Genomic DNA, 26,639 nt, shown 5'->3' on the forward strand with positions numbered 1-26,639 from the left:
ATAACCTTTGTTACTACAGTATCCTACTGAAATAGACAGTATGCAAATAAATTTTCTTGAAAATATTTATCGCAGAACAGATTGAAAAATCCAGAAAGAACGTTAAGAATTTGAACAATAAAAAAATAAAAGTTCGCTAAAAATCTGTTTATAGGGTTATGGTTTTAAAATTGTGTGAAAGAATAATGTATCTTGACAAGATTTCGCATATCAGGTAAATCATTTCCATGACGAATGAATTAAATGCATGATTTCTTTGGATATCCAATCATATAGTCATAGAAATAAATTATCTAGTGTTAAACGTTACTCTTGACAGTCTGCCACGTATGTGCACTATGTGACAAAAATGTCAACAAATGCCGGAAATGTCACGAAACTGAACTTAATATGTACTAATGTATAGAAAAAACGGTACAAAATGAAAATGCCGTTCGAAGCGAACCAAAAATTTATGAATTCCGAATTCAACATCGTGAAAATGGCTGCTTCAGAACAACTTACTGTGTGTTCTGCATTAATTGTTTACTTTCGTAATACTTTTTGGTTTCTAATCTCTTTCTATATGGGTCAGAATAACCAAAAGACTTTGAAAAATCTTTTGAAATGAATAAAGCGAAAAAATCATACATAACAACAAAAATCACAACACTTTTAGCATTTTCTTCGTTACCACATGCGTTTGTTTTAGTTTTTAAGTCCGCCATTAGACAGTGACTTCAGTGCCCCCTATAGTTCGTTGGAGTTGCGAATATTAAATGTTTAATTTGAAATTTCAAATTAACAAATGAATCGTCTGCTAAATCTATTCGGAGCTTAAAAATGGAGAAACTTGAATGGCGAGAAGCTTTTAACAAGCAACCAGCTTTCTATTTATTTTTAGATCGCACTGTACCTATGACGATAGATTATATTAATATTATATGTCAAGTATTACAAAATACGATTACTTTATCAAATAATTTGAAGAATTCTTCTCGTTTTCGTGTTTTAGGCATTTATACTTTATCTCAAAGGAGTAAGTGTATTTTTCCGATGCAATCGATTAAAATAAATTTGACGAAGTTTTTATTTTCTATGGAAGGTCTGAAAGCAGTTCATGGTATTCTTACTGTTGATGAAACTTTCGAGCGGGATGAGTTATTAGAAAACCTCCAAGATGCTGTTCGACAGTATGAAACTTATTTTCAAGTAAGATAATATTCTGATTTCGAGATTTCTCTCTTTGGTTAACTGTAGTTAATGCTCTTTTTAATAACACTACGCGTACTTTTGAAAACGTAATGCTTAGTTGTAGCTTGTTTTCTTTTTCAATTTGAGAACTAAATTTATGTTTTACATTTTAAAGGCATCCAAAAAATTTCCAATGGAGTATTAGAAGATCTGTGAAGTAAATAGAAAAGCAAAATTTTTTGTATAAGGTAGAGGAAATTCGAGCAGGAACATTTTAAAAAGTTTTAAAAGAAAGAAAGCTAACGAGAATTATTCAAAAACACTCCGTTGATTACTAACGTATTTAATCCAGTTATTTAATCTTTCAATGAATTGAAAGATTAAGTTGAAGTTATATCTGTACTGTGTTTGAATGATTTGACGTTTTTTAAAATTTTTCAAACTGCATTCTTTTGTTCGCTTCTTATGTGCTCAGTCGAAATCTAAAACTGAAATCATTTGCTCTTTGAATTTTTTTGAAAAAAATTCTTAATTAAAGTCGCACCATTATTTAATGCTTTACAGGAACGTCTAGTGGGGAGGGGAGGGGCGATCGTTCTGAGCGTTAACGACATGAGAGGACACCAAAAGGTGGACCGATTTAATGCAACTCTCCTTCATGTCAGAGGAATACTGATTTTGCTTCCAACTGACGATTGACAAACGATCTTCATGTTAAAAAAAAGACCAAAATCACTGATCGAGTAACACTCTGACGTCACCAATAATGAAACTCGCAGTAAGATGGATGTACTTATGTCTGTCAATCCCTACCTTAGTACAAAGCCACAGGTTTTAAAGGTTATAAATGATTAGCGTAAGGCCATTATTTCATTGTTAGAGCAGCTGAAATTCGGTAATTTCATTTAAAAAAAGTAGTATACTTGAAAATTAGCAGATGCATCCATTTCCGTCTGTAAACCGGATGTAAGCCTTTCTATCTCATCGGTCGGTGGTCAAGCAGTATAAATAGATTTCCATTCTGTCAAGCCATAACAACGCAATTCCGTAAAAAAATAAATAAATAACCAGTTTTATAAGAGCATGACTCCCAACTTTCGTATGCAGTTAACAAACGTTTTTATGCTCTCCTGAAAAGTTGCGAAAAATGTGACTTTCGTTAGTCTAGCTTTGAGATACATATATTTATTAGAACAAGTCAAATGTGAAGGCCAATCTCTCCGATAAAAAGGCAAATTTGCCCCGTCATACCATGACGGGTTATTTTTACCCGACTGCGCGTGCGCGACGCAAAGGAGGGTAATGTGTTTATAAGCCTATGTATTTTCCTATATTGTTTGTTTCTTATGGCGTTGTACAAGCTAAACCCCTTGCCCGATTTTGATAAATCTTACGTCAATCGATTTGTCTTAACCTTGGGAGTGTCACTAAACACATGACAATAATCAAAATTCCCCATATCGACAACCAGTCGCCATATTGTCAGTTCTTGATCGTGTCTCACGCTACTTGCGTGCTACACAGCACAAATGCAGGTAGTATTTTCACTACCTGAATTTTTTGTTTACTGAGTCTACTAATTCGATTTTCATCTCTAACATGTTGTATTTGTTTTTGTCGTGATTCAGGGGACTGAGTTTCGCGACGTGTTCTCTCTTGACGGGCTTTTTTAGTTTTGGGAGAAATATTTGACAGACGACTTTTCCGCGCTGTTTATATAACTGTGGTTGACTTAAGTTCGCGCATTTTTGCTAAAGGTCAAGCATATGTAGCTTTAAGCCGAGAGGGACTAATAATCGGTAGTTTAGACCACCGCAAGATACTTAATAATCTTCACGATATAAACTTTCTCAATAAAATATCAAAATTGCGAAATTTGCAAAAAATCTTATGATCATAATAACTAAGTCAATGAAAATTAACTAAAAAGGGTAAAATAAAAAACAGTTATTAAATAAAAGCAAAAAAACCCAACTGCGTAAAAAACCAAAAAAAAAAAAAAAAAAAAAAACTAAAAAGAAAAAAATATAAGCCCAGTAGTTTAAAATTTTATTAAGTACTAGCAGTACCCGCACAGCGATGTCCGTGCTAAAATTTAATGGAAGTCCGTTGAATTAAAAAAAATTGACGCCCACTCCACCTCTGATGTGAAATGATCATTTTTCTTTGTATAAAATGCATACACACCTTTTCAAAAAAAAAAAAAAAAAAAACTATTAAAGTTTCTTTGGAATTTAAAACTTTTCGTCAAATCAATAAATTAGATCTACAGTTGCTTTAAAACTCTACTTAGCGAGTGAAGCGGTTTTTACTGCAATTTAAAATAAAAACAAAAAAATACATCAAATAATGCCTTTTAAATGTAAAAATGGTTCCGGAACTCTATTGTTTATCGCCAAACTCGCCCAGCAATCACGCTTTCATAATCCATCCGTCTAACGGAGAAAAAAAAAAAAAAAAAAAACAGCCAGTAGAACATTCAAAAATCATCGTCAGAAAAAAAGAAGAAAATATCGTACATTTCACTCGGATAAAAACAAATAAAAAGTTTCTTTTCTTTCAAAACAAATCGCTAAAACAATGAATTACATTTACGGTTGCTTTAAAACAATAATCCTAGACTGAACCTGCTCAGCGCCTAACGCGCCAAGCGACCACGCTACCGGAATCCAGCCCTTTTTCGAGTGAAGCGGATGTTTTTTCTTTGGCAGTAATAAATGTTTCGCCAAACAAACAAAAAAGTATAAAATCACATTAACAGTAGCTTTCAAATCTTTTATATTAATAGCTGCGTTGCCCGGCTTTGCCCGGTCTACCTTGAGAATAAAAATTGTGTCAAGTTACATATATTCAACAATCAGGCTTAAATAAAAGAAAAAAAAAATATACCATGCAAAATTACCCTTCCAAACAATGACGACAGATTTTAAAATACTTTGAAGAAATTAAAATGCTAAAGATGGGTTTTGAAAGCGTAATCATGGAAACACGAAATAAAATAAGTTTAAGAAATTAAATGCAAAATATAAGGAAAGAAACAATGGATTCAAAAAGCGTAACCTTGGAAACACGAAAATAAAACGGCAGACAACATGAATCAAAATGACATTTTTCGAATTTGATTTAAAAACGCTTGTAACTTTTTTTCCTTTGAAGATAGAAGCTAAGGTTTTCGACTATAAGTCGAGAGAGATCTGGAGTAAAAAATGTCGCTTTTTCCAATGGTGTCAAAAAGAAAACTGTGGGACAATTCCTTCACTTTTTAGTGATAGATTTAATGAAGAAAGTAGTGCCTAAATTTCAGCTAAGTCAAAAAAGTTCGAGCTAAAAACGCAAATAACTCCCGCCGTAATTAAGTTATTAGAGAATTGAAACAAATTGTTTAGAACGCGGAAAATTCTACTCTTTTCAACGATATATAATATTAATATGTGCAAGTAATTTTTCACTCCCATATTCGGGAATTTATGTGAAATTTGGACCGAAATTGGAATAAAAAAAAAGAACTCTTTATCGGATTTTTTTCGAATTATAGCCTATGTCACTGCAGTGGTTCCGGAGATTACCTCGAACATATAAACACACAAAAATCCGCCCTCTATCTTTATAATATTAGTATTGATTACTGAATAACTATTCCATTGAAATAGTTTTATAATCGATACACACATGGGCAGTTCTCAAAAGGTGGGAGCAAACACAGACTTCAACTTTGAAGCTTCAACACCAAATAACTTTCATTTTAATTAACTCTAAAATTTTTGAGGTAAATTATAATGCTGTATAGAGACAAGAATTGACATAAATTATGGAAAAAAAGCTCTTCAAATGCCCTTAAAAAATATTTTCTTTGCTAAATGGCACAATTTCGGACAAAACGTTAACTGAGCAAATGTACCATTAAAAAAATTTTTTTTAAATTATTTTCATACGTTGCAAAAAAAAAAAAAAAAAAAAAAAAAATTAAAAAAAAAAAAAAAATAAAGGCATGAATCTTACACTGAATAATTTTTTGTTAATATTTTACACAAATAACAAAAGTAAAGACAGATTATTTACTTTGTAAACGATTTTAGAAAAAAGTAAGTTTGAAATTTGATGCATGTCCAAAAGTTACGATCTTTACAATGCTATTATTTGAGAACTAAGTATATGATGTTTTCGTTTTAAAGGTATTTATCGATCCTCAGAATCAGTTTTTAATTGTTTAAAAGTGTTTTCATAAGCTTTTATGCAGTATCTTAGAAGAAAAATAATTTTTCTTAAACATACATGTGACATGTCCAAATGACGTTACGATCTTGACGCCGATAATTCTGTCCGTTTATTTATAATTTTTTTATAATCCACTGTCTTCTAACATCAATAAAAAAGATTATTATGATGTTATCTTCTTTAATCCATTGGTATTTTGCATAATTAATACGTTACACATTGAACAATACATAAATTACAGTAGAAACATGGCTGGTTATGATCGAACGAAAGCCATTTTGCGCGAAAATTGCCAAGCAAACCTCCATTGGCGACAACACAGTGTACGATAAGCTAAAGGTTACCAGAGGGGGATTCCAGTTTGACAAATGTAGTTAACGTCAGCTGCACCAGTTTTGGCGCCTTTATCACCTGCGCTAGCATTTTTTTTTTCCCCCGTCGTCTTTATTATTTTAGAATTTTTTTTTCTCTTCTTTCTTTTAAACATAATTTAACGATCTCCAAATAGAAATACGAATTTCTTTTTTCAATAACTTTTTTTTAGACATCGTTTTAATTCTTATGACATTAGAAAAAATATTCATTATTAAAACTGATGTCACTTTTTACATTCTTTCTTAAAGTATATTTTGTTTATTTTTCCTTTAAAAATATATACAGTGGCTCTCAAAAGTCTTCGTACACCTACGACTTTCAACGAAATAGGCCCCAATCCATTGGTTAGAATTAATATTTCAGAATAGTTATTTGATTATAAGATCTATGATCAATTTTCAACAAAACTACATGAAAAGATTTTAAAAAATATTAAAACTTGATTTTTTAAAAATAAAAACCAAAAAGTGCCGGAAATTTTATCTCACAAAAGTCTTCGTACACTTTATAAAATGTCTATATATTATTGAATAATCTAACTTTTGATTAAGTTATTAATTAGTAGAATATCATAGAGTATTCATAACACCTTTTAAACCTCTGATAATAGATTTCATTCTTTTTCTTTCTTTTTTTTGCGTAATTTCTGAGTAAGTGTTCAACCACACTTGGAGTCTTACTGTTTCAAGCTCTATTTTCATTTTAAAACCCTATTTTTGTAATCTAGCCTCCAGATATCTCGAAATACGTTACATTAAGTTAAAATCTGGAGATTGAGGGGGTATTTTCTAAAGTTTAGGACAATTTTCGAGGCACTAGACGCAAACGTTGAAAACCGTGTGCTTCTTATCGTTATCTTGATAAAAAAACAAAGTTGTTTCCAATAACCAAATTTTTGGCTAAGAGTTCAAAATTGGTTTTTAAAATATTTAAAGGAACAGCATGATTCATTATTTCATCAAAAAATTACAAACTACCAAGTCCTGATGCTGATATGCACCCTCACACTAGAACACCTCCACCGTCCTGATTAACTGATCCAAATAAGTTCTTAAGATTAAGTTCCCAATTTTTTCTTCTACTTACAGTTATACAGCAATTTAACCAAAAATGTTGAATTAAATTTTATCTGTAAGTAAGACGTGATTCGAAAACGTTTTTAGCTTATTTATCATTGATTTTCAGACGAAAAGCATAAGCTTTCTGCTTTTCGCACGACCAAGAAAATTTCTACGGGAATAAGTCCCATTTAATCCAGCTAATCAGAGAACTTGGCGAACAATTTTAGGTGAAAATTAAATGTAAAATGTTTCATTTAACTCTGCAGAAACTTTTACAGCACTCAAATGTGTATTTTTCATAAATTTTTTAACTTTAAATCTCCGATTACATTTTGTCAACTTTGCCGGTTGACCTTTTCTTACCTTGTTTTCGGTCCGATTTCTTTTTTTAAAGCATTTTATCAAGCACTTTACTATACAAGCAAATAAATTAACTAATTTAGAGACATTTCAAACCAATTTACCCCTACTGTGGGGAAAAAATTCAAATTCTGAATGGTGTTTGCGGTTTTTTACGAATTCCAGCCACTTTACAGTAATAAGCACAATATTAAAGAATAAGTAAACAAAAAATTGAAGCCAAATGACTTATAAGGGTCAACACAATGCAAAAATATTAATAAAACAGCATATGATAATTTTAATCATGAATTTATTCGAAAATATTTGAGTGTACGATGACTTTTGTGGCGTGTTATTTCTCTGTCTCTTCGTTTTCTGACCCATTTCAAAAAGAAGATCCGTCAATATTTTGAAAAAACCATTGGGATGTATTTAGAATGACATGGGAATGATGTGAACAAATATTGGACTTCATATTCGAATTCAGTTTTGAGTTATTAGTTATTTTGGTTTTACTAAAAAATGTCAAAGTGTACGAACACTTTTGGGAGCCACTGTATGTCGTATTTATTTGTCTCTATTTTTTATTCCTTATTTGTCCCAATAAATCAAACTACAAGTTTGTATAATTATTTCCATGAAGCTTTTTTCTACCTTTCATCAACTTCTTCAAAATCATTCCAAGACTTTATTATATGTAAAGAGCAGTATGTATAGCCATTCAAGTACTTCATTAATATCCTCTTTATCATTAAATTACAAAATTCAAACAGTAGTAAATAAAATTTTCATTGGAAAAGTTAAAAATCAGATTAACAGTTGTCAAAAATGGTGAAACTACATTATGATGATGTCCAAAATCCGTTACCTACAGGACAACAATGTCCAAAATGTGTTACCTACAGACTGCTAATTTAATTTGCTAATTAACAATTTTTACAAATACCTGCTGTCTTTTCATGTTCATATATTGTGTTCTAGGTATGCATACTATAGAATAAAAGCAAAATTGATATCAAATTCGAAATTTTTTGAAATTGCTCAAAGTTAACTTTTTTGTTCCCACCTTTTGAGAACTGCCCACATAAGACAAATCATAAATTCAAAAGCAGAATAGAAGGATCAACAGTCGGGGCTCATTCAAATTTTACGGGGTTCCTTGACTGGTCAAAAAGGAATGGGTTCGACTGTTGATCCTTCTATTCTGCTTTTGAATTTATGATTTGTCTTATGAGAGTATCGATTATGAAACTATTTCAATGGAATAGTTATTCAGTAATACTTAATAAAATTTTAAACTACTGGGCTTATATTTTTTTTCTTTTTAGCTTTTTTAGTTTTTACGCAGTCGGGTTTTTTGTTTTTATTTAATAATTATTTTTTTCTAGTATAAAGTTGAAAAGCAATAAGAGACAGCAAGTTTTTACGTTGGAAGAGAAAAATCAGTTTTTTGTATGCCAAACGTATTTCATATTTAACAATAGTTCAGGGGTTGAATCTGAAAGAAACTTCTTCGGACGACTTTAAATGCTTAGATAGGTTTATATGGTCCAGAGGGTCCCAAGCTTTTTTGTTCCGTGAACCTCTTGACGATTTTCCCTGTTTTTCGTGGACCCATACTTAGGGAAGTACCAAAATAGTAAGGCAGTGTGATATTTACCTTGGAGGGTTTATATATGGTTAAGTTTCGCCCAATCTATATATATATAAAAATGAATGTTTGTCTGTATGTCATCCATGAACTCAAAAACTACCCGGCAGATTTGGCTGAAACTTTCACCGTTTGTTATTTTTGGTACTGGGAATGTTTATAGACCAGTTCGAAAAAAATCCGATCGATAGTTCCTTTTTTATTCCAATTTAAGTCACAATCCATTGGATAAATACGAATAAAATTATCGGCCGCAGAAATTAATTCGCGTGAAAGATCTCATTGATAAGAAGTTAGCTGTTGCCATTTTTCTTGAGTTTGAACAAATAAATACTTTCTTGATTGTTTTATGGCTTTTCATGCAACGGGGGGATTTAAAACTTTTTCTATTTGATATTTTTAGCGATTGATTGATCTTGCAAACTGCGTGAGTACAAAATTTGAGTATAGTCACGGCTTCACTTGATACCTGGACCGATTATTATGAAAATTGCTATATATATGTATTTTTCCACGGAGAAGGTGCATAATATGCTCATTGAAGCCACTCGCCACCAGGTGGCACTGCAGAGTAGCAACTTCTGCCCCGTTCAACCAATTGTCATGAAAATCAGTATAATGATGTATTTTTTTTGTTGGTGTAGCAACGCGCGTCGGGTACAGCTAGTGTGTTATAAAACCATCAGCTAGAAAGAGAATGTATAAAGATGTCATGAGAAAAGTTAAAAATTTACCCAACAGTAAAAATAGAAACTTAGAGGTTTTAGGAACTCAAGCTGCATTGAAATTCGCGCTGCATAGAACTTTAGGCTGCATTGAAGTTAACATTGATTTCCCCCAAACAATGTGTGAAGACGCCTTTTGGAACATCGGGGAGCACAACCAAAAGCAGAGGGGTACAAGGAGTTCCCACTCAGGCTCTACTTACGAAATTTTAGCCTTCTACGGTATACCATTTTTGAGCAATGCGAGATATTGAACGCACATACAGACGTCACGAGCATACTCGTGATAACTGACTCTAGATGGTCAACATGGATATTCCTGTTGTCCATTCGTTTGCGTAGATACGCACTTGAAGACAGCCCCCCCCCCCCAAAAAAAAAAAAAAAACCTACTCCATATTTACTTAGAATTGGGCAAAATTTAATACTAGTATATAAAGATCAATTGGTATCAAGGAATGAAGTTTGAAAAGCTTTAAACGACTTTAAAATTTTCTTCAGGGTGCTTTACAAAATAAAGAAGAATGGCCTCAACTTCAACTGGTTTTTATTTCGGCGCAGCCGACCAACGAGTTCGTGAAAATCATCGAGTCAACATTGCCTGGGATTCAGCTGGCTTACATCTATAAAGCACATGTAGGTGGTTTCGGCTTCTTCAGTAGGCATTTTTCTCCCTTTTTTTTTTTTTCTGTTTCCTACACGTTTTGCATGCATCTAAGAATAAATATGCAAAATGCAATTGTTCTGTATATTTCATTCGATGAATTTTTGGCTAAAAATTGAAAAGTTGTCTATAATGTGTTTCAGATAATAATGCTGAAGACACGTAACGCATTACACTCGTCGGGGAGCACGTCAAGACCATGTACTCAAAGTAATGAATCTCCCAGCCTATTTGAGGACGAAGATGCGGAAGACATGGCAAAAAGTCTCATTCATGTTAGCGAAGTCAGTACTTTTGTTCATGTAGTGCATTGCCGACTTTTTTTTGTATATAGTTGGAAAATTAAAATTAATTTGCATTGGAATGAACAGAATAAAATATCAAAAGAGCTTTCAATGCAATAATATCGTTGAATTATCCATACGCTGTGGTGAATATAATTATGAGTACCCAATAGTTTCAATAGCATGAATGATAAGACTTTTAGAAAATTTAAAAAAAAAAACTGCTTTGAAGCACTGTAAAAAAATTCCGAAATATTACTGATATTTCTGTAGAACGTTGCGGGATTTCATGGGTTTTCACTTATTTCCTCCTAAAATCAAGTACTTTTGCAAAAACGTTTCCCGAATTGTACCAAATTGCACAAATGCAGATTCCTTACTGGTGTGAAAAATATTTTTAGCTACCAGTTTAAAGATTAATTGAGTGCATTTATTAAGTGTATCGTCTCTACTTTGCTTACGACCCGTCCAGAGTAGCTAAGCTCCCAATGAGAACGAATAAGTCTCTGGTTAGCTGCAGCTTTTGCAAGACAAGAATTGCAGGCACAGTAGATGTTTGGTTCTTACTAGCAATTCTGCCTTGGCCATGGTTGTATTGATGCATTTGGAGCTTCCTTAGTAACTCTGGAAGGTTCTAATCAATTGTATTAAATCTACCGAATTTCCCTTGAAGGCTCCTGACTGGCTTTAACCGGTGAGATCTCCATATTCTCTAGAAAGATTCAAGGATAGTTTCAGGAAGGTTACTGACTTTTAGCGGAAAACGTTCCTGGTTTTTGCAAGATATGTCACGGGCAGAAATTGGGCACATCAACTTCCCATTATTTTCCAGGAACGTTTCTGAATCATTTTTACAGTGTATCTTTAGTTATAATCAGATCCCAGAGAAGCCGGTCGTGGGGCGTTAGGGGCCGGGCTGCACCCCTGTAAAGAGAAGCCAATAAGGAGGGTTTTGGGTTAATGGTCGGATTGTGGATGGGACTTGCAAGTCACTACTTTTACTCGATGCCCGGTTAATCTGTTGAGTGGCTGTTTTACACAACAAAATCTCCATTTCGGCTCAGAATTTGCACGAGTTTTCTTTATTGATACTTGCATATTATGTAATGAAGTCTTGTTTTTAATGAGTCCAGTGTTTCAGTTCCTATCTTAATAAGTTATCTTTCACAATTTCAGCGTGGTCGATTCATTGCCCGATAAAACAACGATCCGACATCCCAGTCGAACCAATTTTTTTGAAAGAAGGAAATAAAAATGAATTCATTATCTTTTCCAGATCGAGGCCAATGCTTTTCAGTTGGAAAGCATAATGAAAAGTTGGTTGAGAGACTTCAGCACAGATTCTGACCATTTGCGGTTGAGTGTTAGCAACATCACTCTGCGCTGCGACGTCCACGAGTGCCTTCTGAGTGCAGAAACTTTGCCATCTAGTGGGCAATTCTTCTTGTCCTCTGACGGAGGAACTTCCCAAAATGTTGTCCGTCCAAATACGATGGTTAAACCGCAATGTACGTCTAAAGTCCCCGTGTACACACTAGAAGCAGTGAGTTTGGTGAAGAAAGAAGGTATGTGCGAGTCGTTGCTATTCGGATATCCGCTTATTGTGAGTGAGTATCAATTTTTTTCATTTTAAGCTATTGTGTTTGTATTCAAACTGTCGATCTTTATTTTGGTTTCATGAATTTATTCTAAATTGACATGTTTCGTAAATTTAAGTATTTTATCAAATTTCACAGAAGCAAGACACTTATGTTTTTATGTGTCCCACATCTCTGAAATTGCGTTGACATCTACAATTAAATGGAAACTACGAAAATATAAAACTGAATACATATAATCGGATGAGTGTTCAATGCACCTGCTTTTTTACCATTTTTAATGCTAAGAGAAATTACTTTATATATATAGTTTTTTTTTTTTTTTTTTTTTTTTTCAGAAGACAAAACAGTACTTTTCGGACATCTGTTTTAAAATTTCTTCTTCTTCTTTCTAATGGACTACATTAGACGCTTTACCTGCTGCAGATATAAGTGCAATTCCCCGAAATAGCATCCATTCTTTCATGTAGCACCACTATCGATGGATACCATAACCACGAGAATTCCGACGTCCAGTTTCCTCACTAGATGGAGGTACCTAGGCTTTCTTCGATGCGAAACTGAACTAGGAATTTAATTTTACCAGGCGTACTTAAAAGTCAAACGAGTACTCGCGGGATCTCTTGCTTATAATTACACGACACAAGAGGAAAACGCGTAACCACTATACACTACACTTGAGTATGTACTTTATTAAACGGTTCATAAATATTAATCACTCAGCGAAAGTTTACTATATTACACCATGTAAATTTTGCACTTTGGGTGATCAACCTGGTTGGGATACCTTTCGCCAAAGCTACATAATCTTCATCGCCCAAGGAATCCTCTGCGTGGAAAGTAATTACCTACAATATCTTTTTGTGTTTTTTTTACTTTCTTCTATATCTAATATATAGAAGAAAGTATTGGATTCGTGCAAATTTTCGAATTTCGAATTTTGACGGATTCGAACGTTTTGAGGTGTGCTGAGTCCATTTCGACTATTTTTGGAAAATGTCTGTCTGTCTGTGTGTATGTGTGTGTGTATGTGTGTCACGTCTGTGTGTAACCAGTTTTTTGTGGCCGCTCTACAGCAAAAACTACCGCATGAAATCGAACGAAACTTGGTACACATATGTGCCCCTATGTGATCTTGTGCCCATTGGTTTTTGGCGCGAATTCCTCCAAGGGGGGTGGAGCAATGGAACGTTTTTTGAGTTACGCGTGATTGCTATTCCTCAGGAAGTAACTGGCGGAATCAAACAAAATTTGGTTCATATGTTGCCATTAACAGGAACAGGTGCTGATTCCATTTTGGTGTCAATAACTCAAACGGGGGTTGAGCTATAGAACGTTTTTTGTCGTCAATTGTGACTGCTGTATCTCACGAAATAATGAACGGAATGAAAGAAAAATTTATCGGCAAGTAGCCCTTAGTGGGTATAAGAGCTGATTTTATTTTGGTGTCAACAGCTAAAAAGGGGGTAGCGCAATCGCCCGTTCTTTTTTTCCATTGTGAGTGCCCTATCTCAAGAAGTAATGCTACGTTCTGGTTGAAATTTGGAATATATGTGAATAATCCAATACTTTCTTCTATATATTAGATATAGAAGAAAATAATAAAATGAAATATCCCACATCATTCTGAACAAGAGGGGATCGAGAGTTATAAAACCGAAACTTCAGGTATGTTCAGTTACCGTTCAAGAGTCGTGCTTAAAAATATACTTATACATGCACTTTGGGAACGCAGGTAACATAATTTTATAACGTGCAGTCATTCGGGGTTATTATGGTAGTTCACATACAGTTACTATACTTTAAATTTTCACACTCATATTTTAGTTGGTGTGATTGAATCTATCGGCATAAAATTACAGAAAGCTCCGAAACTATTTTATGGTTTTATTCAAAATTACAAAATACTAATTATAATAAAAAAAACATTTAAAATGAATCATTAATGTGGTTCAAAGATATTTTTTTCCCTTTGCTGCAGCGTAACTTTGAATCGTGTGAGAAGTGTGTTATAAAATAGAAGGCGTATTTTAATAAAAGACAGAAATGAAACAGAGTATACAATTTCTAAATGCAAGATCCTGTAAAATTGATCCCTTGTGTGATTTAACTGCTTTTGTCATGTGCAAAATTACCGCTTTATGATACAAGAGGTCAACTTATAAAAGTCAAGTGGACAGCCCTTAACAAGTTGACCTTTTACCTCAGTTGACTATAAAAGTACCTCACCGCAGACAGTCAATAACTGAAGTCATTTCCCTAGTTCCCATTCTGATTTCACAGCATCAGAAGATTTCTATAACTTATTATGTTGCTTGGAATATTACAAAACAGGACGTTCGATTTATAAAACTTAAGATCAGTATTCAAGGTAAGATTGCGAACAGTATCTTCAGAATCGCTCAACAATATAATAGAACGATATACAGTGCTGCTATCTTATTTTGTAAAATAAACTGCAAAGAACATACGAGGGTAGTTCAAAAAGTTTTTAGACTTCACTATATATATAAAAAAAATATTAACAAAAATTGCATATAACTTTTCGATATACAACCCTTTGGCTGCAATGAACTTGTTAATTCAGGCAAACCAGTCTTTAAATGCTGATGACCCCTCATCTTTACCTAACTGGTTACTTCACTGCCAAAACTGCTTTCGAGCATTTTATTTTTACTTTCTTCTATATCTAATATATAGAAGAAAGTATTGGATTCGTGCAAATTTTCGAATTTCGAATTTTGACGAATTCGAACGTTTTGAGGTGTGCTGAGTCCATTTCGACTATTTTTGGAAAATGTCTGTCTGTCTGTGTGTATGTGTGTGTGTATGTGTGTATGTGTGTGTGTATGTGTGTCACGTCTGTGTGTGACCAGTTTTTTGTGGCCGCTCTACAGCAAGAACTACCGCATGAAATCGAACGAAACTTGGTACACTTATGTGCCCCTATGTGAACTTGTGCCCATTGGTTTTTGGCGCGAATTCATCCAAGGGGGGTGGAGCAATGGGACGTTTTTTGAGTTACGCGTGATTGCTATTCCTCAGGAAGTAACTGGTGGAATCAAACAAAATTTGGTCCATATGTTGCCAGTAACAGGAACAGGTGCTGATTCAATCATGGTGTCAATAACTCAAACTGGGGTTGAGCCATAGAACGTTTTTTGTCGTCAATTGTGACTGCTGTATCTCAAGAAATAATGAACGGAATGAGAGAAAAATTTATCGGCAAGTAGCCCTTAGTGGGTATAAAAGCTGATTTTATTTTGGTGTCAACAGCTAAAAAGGGGGTAGCGCAATCGCCCGTTCTTTTTTTCCATTAGGAGTGCCCTATCTCAAAAAGTAATGCTACGTTCTGGTTGAAATTTGGAATATATGTGAATCCATATGTAAACAGGTTTTGGTTCAATTTTGGCGCCAATCGCGCCAAGAGGTGCTGATTTATTTTTATTATCATTATTTTTTAGAGAATAAAAATAGCTTTATTAATGCAACAATAAGAAAGATAAATCGTAATAGATTATCGTCTGCTTATTTCTCGTGATTTTAATTGTATGGAAATGATCGGAAATATTATTTCAATGATTTAAAATTTTTAACTGTTGCCATCTTATGTTTGTTAACAAATAAAATATTTGTAATTAATTCAAGCAAGGCTTTTAAAATAACTTTCAATTTTCGCTCTTTGCTTTGCTTTTGCAATAATGCAGACATTGGGATGGTCGTCAAGTTTTTTCATGTGTAATTTTGTTTTTGTTGGGAATATTGCTTCCTCGTCAAGCATGGGGAGGGATCAGAAAAAAAAAGAAAAATATAGAAGAAAGTTTCGTGATGGCCACAACATACTAGTTAATTTTGGGGAACAGAAAAAAGTCACAGGGTGCAAAATCTGGCGAGTAGGGATCGTGTGGTAGGGTTTTGATACCTTCTGCTACAAGATAATCCTTAGTTCTCTGTTCAGGATGAGCCGAAGCCTTGTCATGGTGCAGGATCATTCCATGTGTTCCGCGTTTAGCCTTTTTTGACACCACTGTTGCAGAACTTCTGGCAAATACTTGGTCATATACCAGTCTGCTGTAACCTTTCTTCTGTCTTCCAGCATTATGGTAGCAATATGCCTTGAGTATGAAATTTTTTTTGCCACCATTCGCTTTCCGAAAGTTCTTGTGCGTTTGACCTTGGTTGGTGGCGGATCACGTAGAGAGCACCAGTTCATTTACTGGCGCTTTTTTTTCTGCCTCAAACTGGTAAATCCACATTTCGTCACCTGTAACTATATCCCAGACACCTTTGTCTTTGCCATCAATAATTTTTTTTTTCGTTTTCATCATGTGGCACCATTCCACCCGAACATTTTTTTTTTTTTGGGCGTAACGCAGTGCGTGAGGGATCTATCTTGAGCAGCGCTTTTATAGCAAAAGGTGATCGTGCAATGCAACATTGAAACTCCCGGAACTGATCTTTAAGATGCTAAATATATCCTGATGAGGTCTTCTCTGACTAGGGATCGCTTTTTTTTAAACATTTTCATCCGATTTCAAAGTGTTTAGACCTCCACTTCTGGCGTCCTATTCTAAGGATGTTTTCTCATGCCTAAACTTGTTAAATCAATTGAATATCGTGCCAGGTGAAGGAGAAATATCCGAAAGGTGGAAGAAGGCCTTTGGAAACACTCCGCAACAGTCAAACCTATCGAAAAATCCTAAAAAATCATGGCGCGCCTAACTTCTCTATTCAACTCCATTGTCGGAATGCGGAGCAGAGTGTTCAAAGGAGGAAAGACCCCACATATAGAAATTTTTCGATTGATGACAGATGGTGCTGCCATCTACCATAAAGTATTGAAGGCTAAACCTACAGATGGGCGTTGAAAGTAAATTTTTTACTCGTATTTTTCTATGCGAGTCTAAAAACTTTTTTGAACCACTTACGTATATTATATTGTAACGGATCCGGCGAGACTTCCAACGTTCTTGAAAGGACGACACAGTTCTTGATAAAAACACAGGAGCTTTATTTACACTATGTACAGGAGAAATCGTTAACAACTGCTAAATTAATCATCAGCAATTAAACAAATATCACTCAACACCGTAAACTCAACGGTTACACACGTATTTACTTCCAAATACGAAAACAACACAGCGAAATGCCTCGCAATAAACAGAGCAAATACGCTCTCAGTTCGAATTCTCAATCGAAACTAACTTTTTTATCACGCGGGACGCTTTATCGAAAAAGTTTCCGCAACATTCTTACTGCTTCTCGAAATGCGTAGACCGTTATCAAATTTTATCAATGAAAAGAAAAGGAAATAGGGGGTCGTATACTTCAGCCGAAAGAAAAGGGGTTGTATATTCATTACAGGAAACTATTTACAGGTTACGTTACTACAATAATTACTATTTACAGAATTTGTAACATTGCCCCCTTCCTAAGGACTGCACGTCCCGGGCAGTACAATCCCCAGAAAGGGTGCAAACTTCTATCACAAGTTCACAAATACACACAATAAATAATAACCAATAATGCATAGGAAACACAATAATAACAAGAAATATTACTAAACATTAAAAGCAAAAAAATTATCTACAACTTTTATGTTATCAACCATGGTTGTTTACGTAATACTCATGAACTATGGCCATAGTATGGGGCTAACCGATCATAATGTACAACCCTAGGTTTTGCATTAGGTGATTTTTGGATCCTCACTACGACATCATTCAGTCGGTTAAGGACTTTGTAGGGTCCATCCCAATGCGACTGCAATTTGGGTGAAAGACTTTTCCGTCAGATGGGATTCCATAACCAAACCTTGTCGCCTTCGTTGAATTCATGTCCTGTAGACCTTGTGTCGTATCGGGTCTTCATCTTCTCCGCCGCGATGTTGATTCGCTCTCGTGCGAAGTTATGAACGTCTTCCAACCGGGCCTGGAGATCCTGGATGTACTCCTCAGGCGATGAAGGCGCATCCGATGGACGACCGAAGACGAGATCACAAGGTAGCCGAAGCTCTCGTCTGAAGAGCATCTGAGATGGGGCAAAGCCGGTAGTCTCGTGGACAGCACTGCGGTAGGCCAGCAGGAACAAAGGTAGCTTCTTGTCCCAATCCTGTTGATTTCTGGATACCATAAGCGAGAGATTATTCAGGATTAAGCGGTTAAATCTCTCCATCATGCCGTCCGATTGTGGGTATAGTGGTGTTGTCCTAGTTTTCTCAATTCCGAGAATTTGACATAGGCCCTTAAACACAGCAGAGATGAAATTCCTCCCTTGATCGGAATGGATCTGCAAAGGTGTTCCATATCTCGAGATCCAATGCTGAACTAGAGTCTCTGCTACGGTGGTAGCTTCTTGATCTGGAATGGGATATGCTTCGGGCCATTTTGTGAAATAGTCGATGGAAACAAGAATGTATTTGTTCCCATCAGCAGTTCTTGGTAGAGGACCCATGATGTCGATCCCAATACGCTTGAAAGGAGCTCCAACGTTGTACAGATGTAGCTTCACTCTGCTTCTTTTCTTCGGTCCTTTACGAGCAGCACAGGCGTCACAAGAATGGCACTACTTCTCCACGTCATCCTTCGCCTTGCTCCAGAAGAAGCGCTCCCGAACTTTATTGAGGGTTTTCAAGACACCAAAATGTCCTCCGGTCGCACTACTATGTATTTCTTTCAGAACATCTGAAATCCTTGATCGGGGAAGTAGTAACTGCCACCTAGATGTTTTACCGTCGTCAGATTCCCATTTTCGGTGTAGCGCGCCGTTCCGTAAATGGAGCGAGTTCCATAAAGCCCAGTATCTTTTTGTTGCAGGACTGAAGATGGAAACGTCCTGCCAACTAGGTCGCCGACTGTCACTCTCCATGAACTCCAAAATTGGTTTTATGTCGGGGTCTTCAAAATGATCTTTTCGAACTTGGTCGTCACTCCATGGATCAGGTTCTGATGACGCTGGAGTCACACTGATCGGCAGTAGGGCTAGTCGTTCCATACCGTTTCTCGATTCGGGAACAATAATTGCAGTTCTCAGGACAGGGTCTCCTTGATAAAGCGTCTGCATTACCGTGAGACAACCCTTTTCGTGCTTGATTTCCATGTCATATTCCTGGAGCCGCTGTATCTACCTGGCTATCTGGCCTTCTGGATTCTTGAAGTTCAAAAGCATGATCTGTCCGAAGCAGAAACTTTCGGCCGTAGAGGTAATGATGGAAGTGTTCTACAGCTTTCACTATGGCCAGTAACTCCTTTCTGGTGATGCAGTAATTTCGCTCCGACTTTGATAAGCATTTGCTCCAGTAAGCTATGACGTGTTCATTGCCGTCAATTTCTTGGGATAAAACAGCTCCGATGCCTTCGTGGCTCGCATCAGTGTCTAGGATGAAGGATTTTCCAGGCTGAGGATATGAGAGAATAGGCGTTGATGTTAAAGCCTCCTTCAGTCGTAGAAATGCATCTTCGCATTCTTTGGACCATTCAAACTTTTGCTTGCTCTCCGTCAGTTTATGCAAAGGTCGTGCAATGTTGGAAAAACCCTTCACAAACTTCCTGTAGTACGTGCAGAGCCCCAGGAAACTTCGCAGCTGATGGATGTTTTCGGGACGATTCCAACTCTTTACCGCAGATACCTTCTCTGGATCGGTTTGTACACCCTCAGAAGAGATGATGTGACCAAGATAGTTCACTTCCCGGCGGAACAAATTACATTTGGACGGGCTTAACTTCAGATTGGATTCCTTAAGCTTTTGCAGCACCTTCCTAAGATTTGCCAGATGTTCTTCGAAACTGCGTCCCACGATGATGATATCGTCTAAGTAGACCAGACAGGATTCATAGGAAAGTCCTCTTAACGCTGTCTCCATAAGACGCTCTAACGTAGCTGGTGCATTGCAGAGACCGAAGGGCATCACTTTAAACTGCCATAAGCCTTGTCCAGTTGTAAACGCTGTCTTCTCTCGGTCATCAGGGTGTATCTCAACCTGCCAGTAGCCGCTCTTCAAGTCCAGGGTCGAAAACCACTTGTGTCCGGAAAGAGTGTCCAAGGTGTCGTCTATCCGTGGAAGAGGGTAACTGTCTTTCTGGGTGATTTCATTCAGCCGTCGGTAATCGACACAAAATCTGGTGGAGCCATCCTTCTTTCGGACCAAGACGATGGGAGAGGCCCAAGGACTGGATGAAGGTTCGATTACATCATTCTCCTTCATCTCTTTCAGGAGGGTTTCAACCTCTTCCTTCTTAGTGAACGGTAGTCGTCTTGGATGCTGTTTAAGAGGGGGGTGTTCTCCAGTGTAAATCCTATGCTGCGTTAAATTCGTACGGCCAACATCCTCCGATGTAGAGGAAAACAGATGCTTGAAGTCGTCCACCAATTGTTCCGCAGCAGTTCTTTGATCTTTCGATAATGACGCACTCCCAATTAACTTCGATGTCAAGGACTCAGAAGACACAGTCTCGGGGGAATTGATTCTTCTAATGATGCAGTTTACTGGAGTACAAGTTGCCAACACTTCACCTTTTCGGATATTCCTTTGCCTTTCACTCACGTTGGCAACTCTCACAGGAATTACATCCTTAGAAAGGTCCACAAGTGTAGATGCTACCAGCACTCCTTTTAGGCTATTGCTTAAGTTAGGGTATTCAATGAGTCCAAATCGAAAACTATTGCTTTCTTCAATGGAGCCAGGTATTAATGATTCTGACCTTGAGGAAATCGATAAATCTGTTTGGGCTATTATTTGATGAGCGGATTTTACATCATTTTCAACGTTGAAGATGGCTATGTCTTCTCTCATCGAGTGCAGTTCATTAGTCTTGAAGTCAAGGGTGAAGTCGTATTTCTTTAAAAAGTCCAATCCGAGAATAAAGGGGTTCGTGATATCCGCAACGAATGCCGTATGATGGTAGGTGGCATTCCCAAACACTATTTCCAAGTCCACTTTACCCTCAATCTCAATTTTGTCACCTTCACAGTCTGGAGACTTACGCGTGGCGATGTCCACAACGGTTTCAATCCAAATTCACGAGCCACATCTGTCCTAATGATTGCCACATTGGCTCCAGTGTCGACAATCAGTCTGCAGGGGTTCCCATTTACATGTGCGTAAATGAAAAGTCCATTACGCCGCTACTAGAAGAGGAAATCTGCAGAGCTCTGGTGGTAGTAATTTCCTTCCCTCGCGTAGCTTGGCAAGTCGGACAACTCCTTCGCAGGTGCCCTTCACTACCGCATTTCCAGCACTTCTGCTCTTGTTTCTTTTGGACTGTTATGCTGTTCAGATGTCTTGCCAAGTCACCGAGTTGTCTCTCAAGTTCAGCGAGGTGGGACGACCTGGAATCGGACTCCTCAGCTTCCTGAGTCCGGATTAGATGGCGATCCACACGGGTTGCTTCTTGGGCGGCCTCGTATCTCATCGCATATACTACAGCAGAATTCAGGTCTTTGACATCTGCCATCCGTAGAGCTTTCTGGATTTCCGGATCTCGAACCCCGTCGATGTAGTAGTCGAGTGCCAGGTTGTCTCGAACATCCGCAGGACAGTCGCAAAAAGCAAGATGAGACAGTCTCTCGATGTCCACCGCAAGCTCTTGCAAGGTTTCCCCGGTTTTCTGGAAACGGGACTTCAACTGGAGTCGGCTGAAATCTTTCTGGCACTTCTCACAGAAGCGAAGCTCCAACGCAGATGTGAGGGCGGCGAAATCCAGGCGCTGGCTGTCCGGAAGGGTCTGGAGAATGTCCGCTGCGTCACCACTCAGGGATGCTGCAAGATGACAGGCCTTGGTAGCAGAGTCCCATCCGTTCGCTTCCGCCACTATCATGAATTGAGTTTTGTAAACCTGCCACGAAGTTTTCCCATCAAATGTGGCCAGTTTAAATGGACGGTCGAGCAACAGATGTGGGAGTGCCAAACTATACAGAGCTGCTTTCCGCGGTCGCCAATCTCCTTTCCATGTCTTTAATTATTTCTTCTTTAAATGAAGTAAATTTCTTGTCTTCTTCTTCCAACTTATTTTCCACATTGGCGATACGCTCTTCCACAGTATCAAATTTTTCTCCCAGAGCATCAACTTTATCTCCCATGGCGGTTAGTTGATTCTCCATCATGGTTTTCATCGACGTTAGGTCACTTTTTATTTCATCTTGACTTGTAGTAATTTTAGCAGTTAAATCACTATTTAACTGTTCTTGGTTAGTCGCCAATTCATTTTTCAATTGTTCTTGGTTAGTCGCCAATTCATTTTTTAATTGTTCTTGGTTAGTTGCCAATTCATTTTTCAACTGTTCTTGATTAGCCGCCAAACTTTCGGTCAAGTCATTTTCACAGCATTAATTGCTTCCAGAAGTTGTTTTAATTGGTCATCCATTGCGCGAGTAATCACCATAAAAACAAAATATATAAATTCAAACAGTCTTTATGAAAAAAAAATGTCCAAAGTCACACTTACTCCAAGAAAGTGCAGAAGAAGCCCCACGTTGGGCGCCAATTGTAACGGATCCGGCGAGACTTCCAACTTTCTTGAAAGGGACGACACAGTTCTTGATAAAAACACAGGAGCTTTATTTGCACTATGTACAGGAGAAATCGTTAACAACTGCTAAATTAATCATCAGCAATTAAACAAATATCACTCAAGACCGTAAACTCAACGGTTACACACGTATTTACTTCCAAATACGAAAACAACACAGCGAAATGCCTCGCAATAAACAGAGAAAATACGCTCTCAGTTCGAATTCTCAATCGAAACTAACTTTTTTATCACGCGGGACGCTTTTATAAACATCGAAAAAGTTTCCACAACATTCTTACTGCTTCTCGAAATGCGTAGACCGTTATCAAATTTTATCAATGAAAAGAAAAGGAAATAGGGGATCGTATACTTCAGCCGAAAGAAAAGGGATTGTATATTCATTACAGGAAACTATTTACAGGTTACGTTACTACAATAATTACTATTTACAGAATTTGTAACAATATTTTAACCTTGCCAGTTTGCCAGTAGAGTGCAGCATTGGGGCTTCTAGAGTTTCTTTTAAAGTCAAATGTATAAAAAAAAAAAAAAAAAAAAAAAAAAAAAAAAAAAAAAAAAGAAGAAGAAGTGGGACAAAATTAGCCCACATGGTTCAAAGTTACCATACTCTAAATGACTTGCCTACTCTAGCTAAAACAACTAAATATGACCTTTTTCAGCGGCAACTAGATGCTGGAAGATGGATTGGGAGGAACTTGAACGCAATCAACATAATTTCGCAGCAGTTACCCGATATCTGTATGAAAAAGACTTGGTATTATTGGCAAAAAGGCAAGCATCTCAAATCGTGACTCCTGAAAAAGTGTTACCTACTGGATTTTTTGCCTTCTTCCCCACAAAAAATGCCTTACTCGTGAAATCCGTCGCTGTCAACGAATTGTTGCTTCCTGTGCAACAATTACCAGAACGAGAAGTGCCTGCAGATTTGGAAATAGTAAGTGAAAACTTAATTTCGAATCACCGGATTTCTGAGCAAATATTTCTTAATTTTTATTATGTTTTTGCTAACCAACAAGATCATCCTAAAACAAACTGAAAATTATGCAACTGTAAAGCCCCACTGTATGATTTCCGCAATTAAAATATTAATTTAGGTTTAGGTACTGATTTGATGCAAGAATATTTTAAGTTTACTTTTAATACTGTTTCTGAGTTTGAGACTGTTAGCTCGTTACATTATTATTATTATTACCAGAAAATCGCCCGTCAAGGTATGATGGAGGAAAATTCTTCTACATTTGAACGAAGTACAGACGTCACGTGAAAATTCGTGATGCTCAAAAGAGATGTTTCTACCGTCCGTACAATCGAGAGTACATATGCACGTGTGTACGCCCACTCCCTCCAAAAGAAACTACTGAACATTTATTCAGGGTTGAATAAAATGGATATTTAGGTTGAAATTTGTGTTAAAAATTTTTTGAGATCACAATAACTTCCTCTTCTATGTGAAATGAATTAAAAAAGAATAAACTACATAAAACAATTTTAAAATCTGGGCTCAGAAAAAAACTTTTTACTTGTAATACTCGTAATTTGAAATACATGATTACAAATAAGAATTCCAAATTAACTTGCTCCGTTCAGTATTAAACTTGTTTTAGTCTTAAGTTAAAGGAGTGTAAAAATCGTTATCCGCCCCTCCCCCCCTTTTGTTGATCGAAGTAAGATAAAATTTAGAATCCACCTACACAGATAGCAATATTTGGTCCACTTGAGATGGTTGAGACACAAAGCGAAATTTTACTCCAAATTCCGCCGACCCCGAAAAGTTTTTTCTTCAAGAATAATTGTTATTATTTTAATCTTTCTACATTTTAGGAGGTTCGCAAATGTCTGGAGAGCCTGGACGAAAGATTGCTGTTTAATCCTCTTTCAATCACATCAGGCCTTTATGCATACTTGTCAACTTCCACAGCTAATCGTAGGACTAGACCTTCATCCAGTTTTGTAACCCCAGTTACAGCTCCAGATGAAGTAAGTGAAATATTTTTGACTCATGTTTCCTCGAATGACAAACGTTAGTAAGTTTCTCTAAGTAGGGTCAGTTTTTTCCTTTTTTGAATACCATAAAAGCACTTATTTTCGCGCGCCTCATCGAATCGCGAAAATTTAAGTCTCGCAAAATATCTTTTCGAAGTGAACTCTTCCTCTTTCAGCTTTGTTCGTATAAAATTCGCAAAATTTTCAACTGAGGATCTGAGATCAATAAAGAAAAAAAAAAAAGGGACTCCAAAGTGATGGTTCAATTTTGTGAAACAAATTGCCATGTTTAGGCTGATCCCCCATTGGAGGTCATTTTGGTTCCTAGATCCTCATGATTTGTGTCTTGGAAGTTGAAAATTTGAAAAGGTTAGTTTCACAAAGGGGCATGTCTGCATCTCTTTAAAACGTCCTCCAAATCGAAGATGGTTGGGTGGAGACTACCAGGTTACGTGACATAGAATGAATCAAAGATGCTTAGTTTTTGCAGCAACTTGATGCGCATTTGCTACCTGTTTCCTGCCAAAGGCTGCGCGACTCAGTTTAAATAATAGCGAACCGTACACGCTTTTGTGATGTGCTCACGCAGAAAACTTTTAGGCTTTAATACTATGGCATAGGTCTGTCCCTCATGATCTCTTAGACTAACAAATTTAGATAACTACTGAAATTCTAGTTCGCATTAAGTTACAACAATTAGATACAACAAGTTAAATTCTCATTCTTATCGTCACACACTTTTATTCCTTCCAAGAAGTATGGGGCTTTGAGGTAGAAGCTTGGCTTCGAAAGTCAGAGGTCGTGGGTTCGATCCTCATAGGAATTCTGGTGTTATTTTCTCCCTTTGTGCTGCAAATCTTTCTTGAGTTGTCCTGTCGAGTCAATGGTACTCCATATCCCCATAGTGATTAGGAAGTACAGAAAAAACTTTCGGCAGGTAGTCAAATGTTTCAGAATCAAGGGTTTAAAGCTTAAACTAAATTCTTCAAAAAGAAAAAGTATGTGATGTATACATTTCTCGCTAGCATCCTTTCTAAAATAAAATCTTCAAATCGTCATTATAATTAAGAAATCATTCAAGGAATATACTATAAAATATATGAAGATTATTTTTAAAAATGAAATGAACTTCGAAAAGTAAATGTAGAGGTATGGAATGAGCATTGTGATTTCAATAAAATGAAGAATAATAATGCTATTTTTGTTACTAACAGTGCTAAACAGAAAGCTATAGGATTTTCTTTCTTTTTTTTTATTTCCTTTTGCAAAAAAGGAAGTATTGTATTCAAAAAAAATTTTCACTCAAAAATCGACCTTAATTTCTATTTTGCGAACCCCAGAATGAATGTTGAGTTTTTTTTCGACCCTACACCACGTGCAAACATACCTAAGAACGTATAGAAGCCCGAAATATCAATTTAACGATTCCAGAGTTAATTACAACGAGTTTTCTCGTGACGTCTGTATGTACGTATGTATGTGCGTATGTACGCATGTGCGAATGTGCGTATGTATGTCGCATAATTCAAGAACGGTATGTCCTAGAAAGTTGAAATTTGGTGCGTAGTAGGGCTGGGCGATATACCGATATATCGTAATATATCGATATATATTTATTATCGTGGTAACGATATACAGATTTCAATTTGTCTGATATATCGAAGAACCGGACTTAATTAAGAACTAATTGAAATAACGACTTAAAAATACATATTCATAATTCTTTGTGCTTAATGAGTGAATCATGCCTGCCAATTCCTTCAGATTTCCTAGATGTTTCACGGATTTTCATGCCTGTTTCCGTTAACCTGATCACGAACAAAATTTTCGAGTATTTTCGTGCTTTGCGAAACAAAAAAATTGTATCTCGCCAATTTTGGTGCTAGGAGCGTTTTGTGGATCTGGAAAACAGCGCCGTGCCGTGTTTTTAAAGCCAACAGGGTTGCCTAAGAGAATTCACTGGCACATAATCTGATAGAATCTAAAATAGACGCTCGTTGGGTTAGATCAGGGTTTCTTAAATTGTGTTCCGCGGAACC

The 26,639-nt window shown here is 36.4% G+C and overlaps 1 protein-coding gene across 1 annotated transcript in view; it reads left to right on the forward strand.

The window, feature by feature from the left end:
- Positions 1-822: 822 nt before the first annotated feature.
- Positions 823-26,639, forward strand: part of LOC129228443 (meiosis 1 arrest protein-like) — a 44,849-nt gene continuing 19,032 nt past the window's right edge. The window contains exons 1-5 of the mRNA XM_054863124.1: positions 823-1,191; positions 10,044-10,178; positions 11,767-12,097; positions 23,277-23,551; positions 24,439-24,594. Of these exons, the coding sequence (XP_054719099.1) occupies positions 823-1,191; positions 10,044-10,178; positions 11,767-12,097; positions 23,277-23,551; positions 24,439-24,594 (1,266 nt within the window). The remainder of the gene's footprint in view (positions 1,192-10,043; positions 10,179-11,766; positions 12,098-23,276; positions 23,552-24,438; positions 24,595-26,639) is intronic.

The sequence above is a fragment of the Uloborus diversus genome, chromosome 8 (assembly GCF_026930045.1).
Source record: "Uloborus diversus isolate 005 chromosome 8, Udiv.v.3.1, whole genome shotgun sequence".
NCBI lineage: Eukaryota > Metazoa > Arthropoda > Arachnida > Araneae > Uloboridae > Uloborus > Uloborus diversus.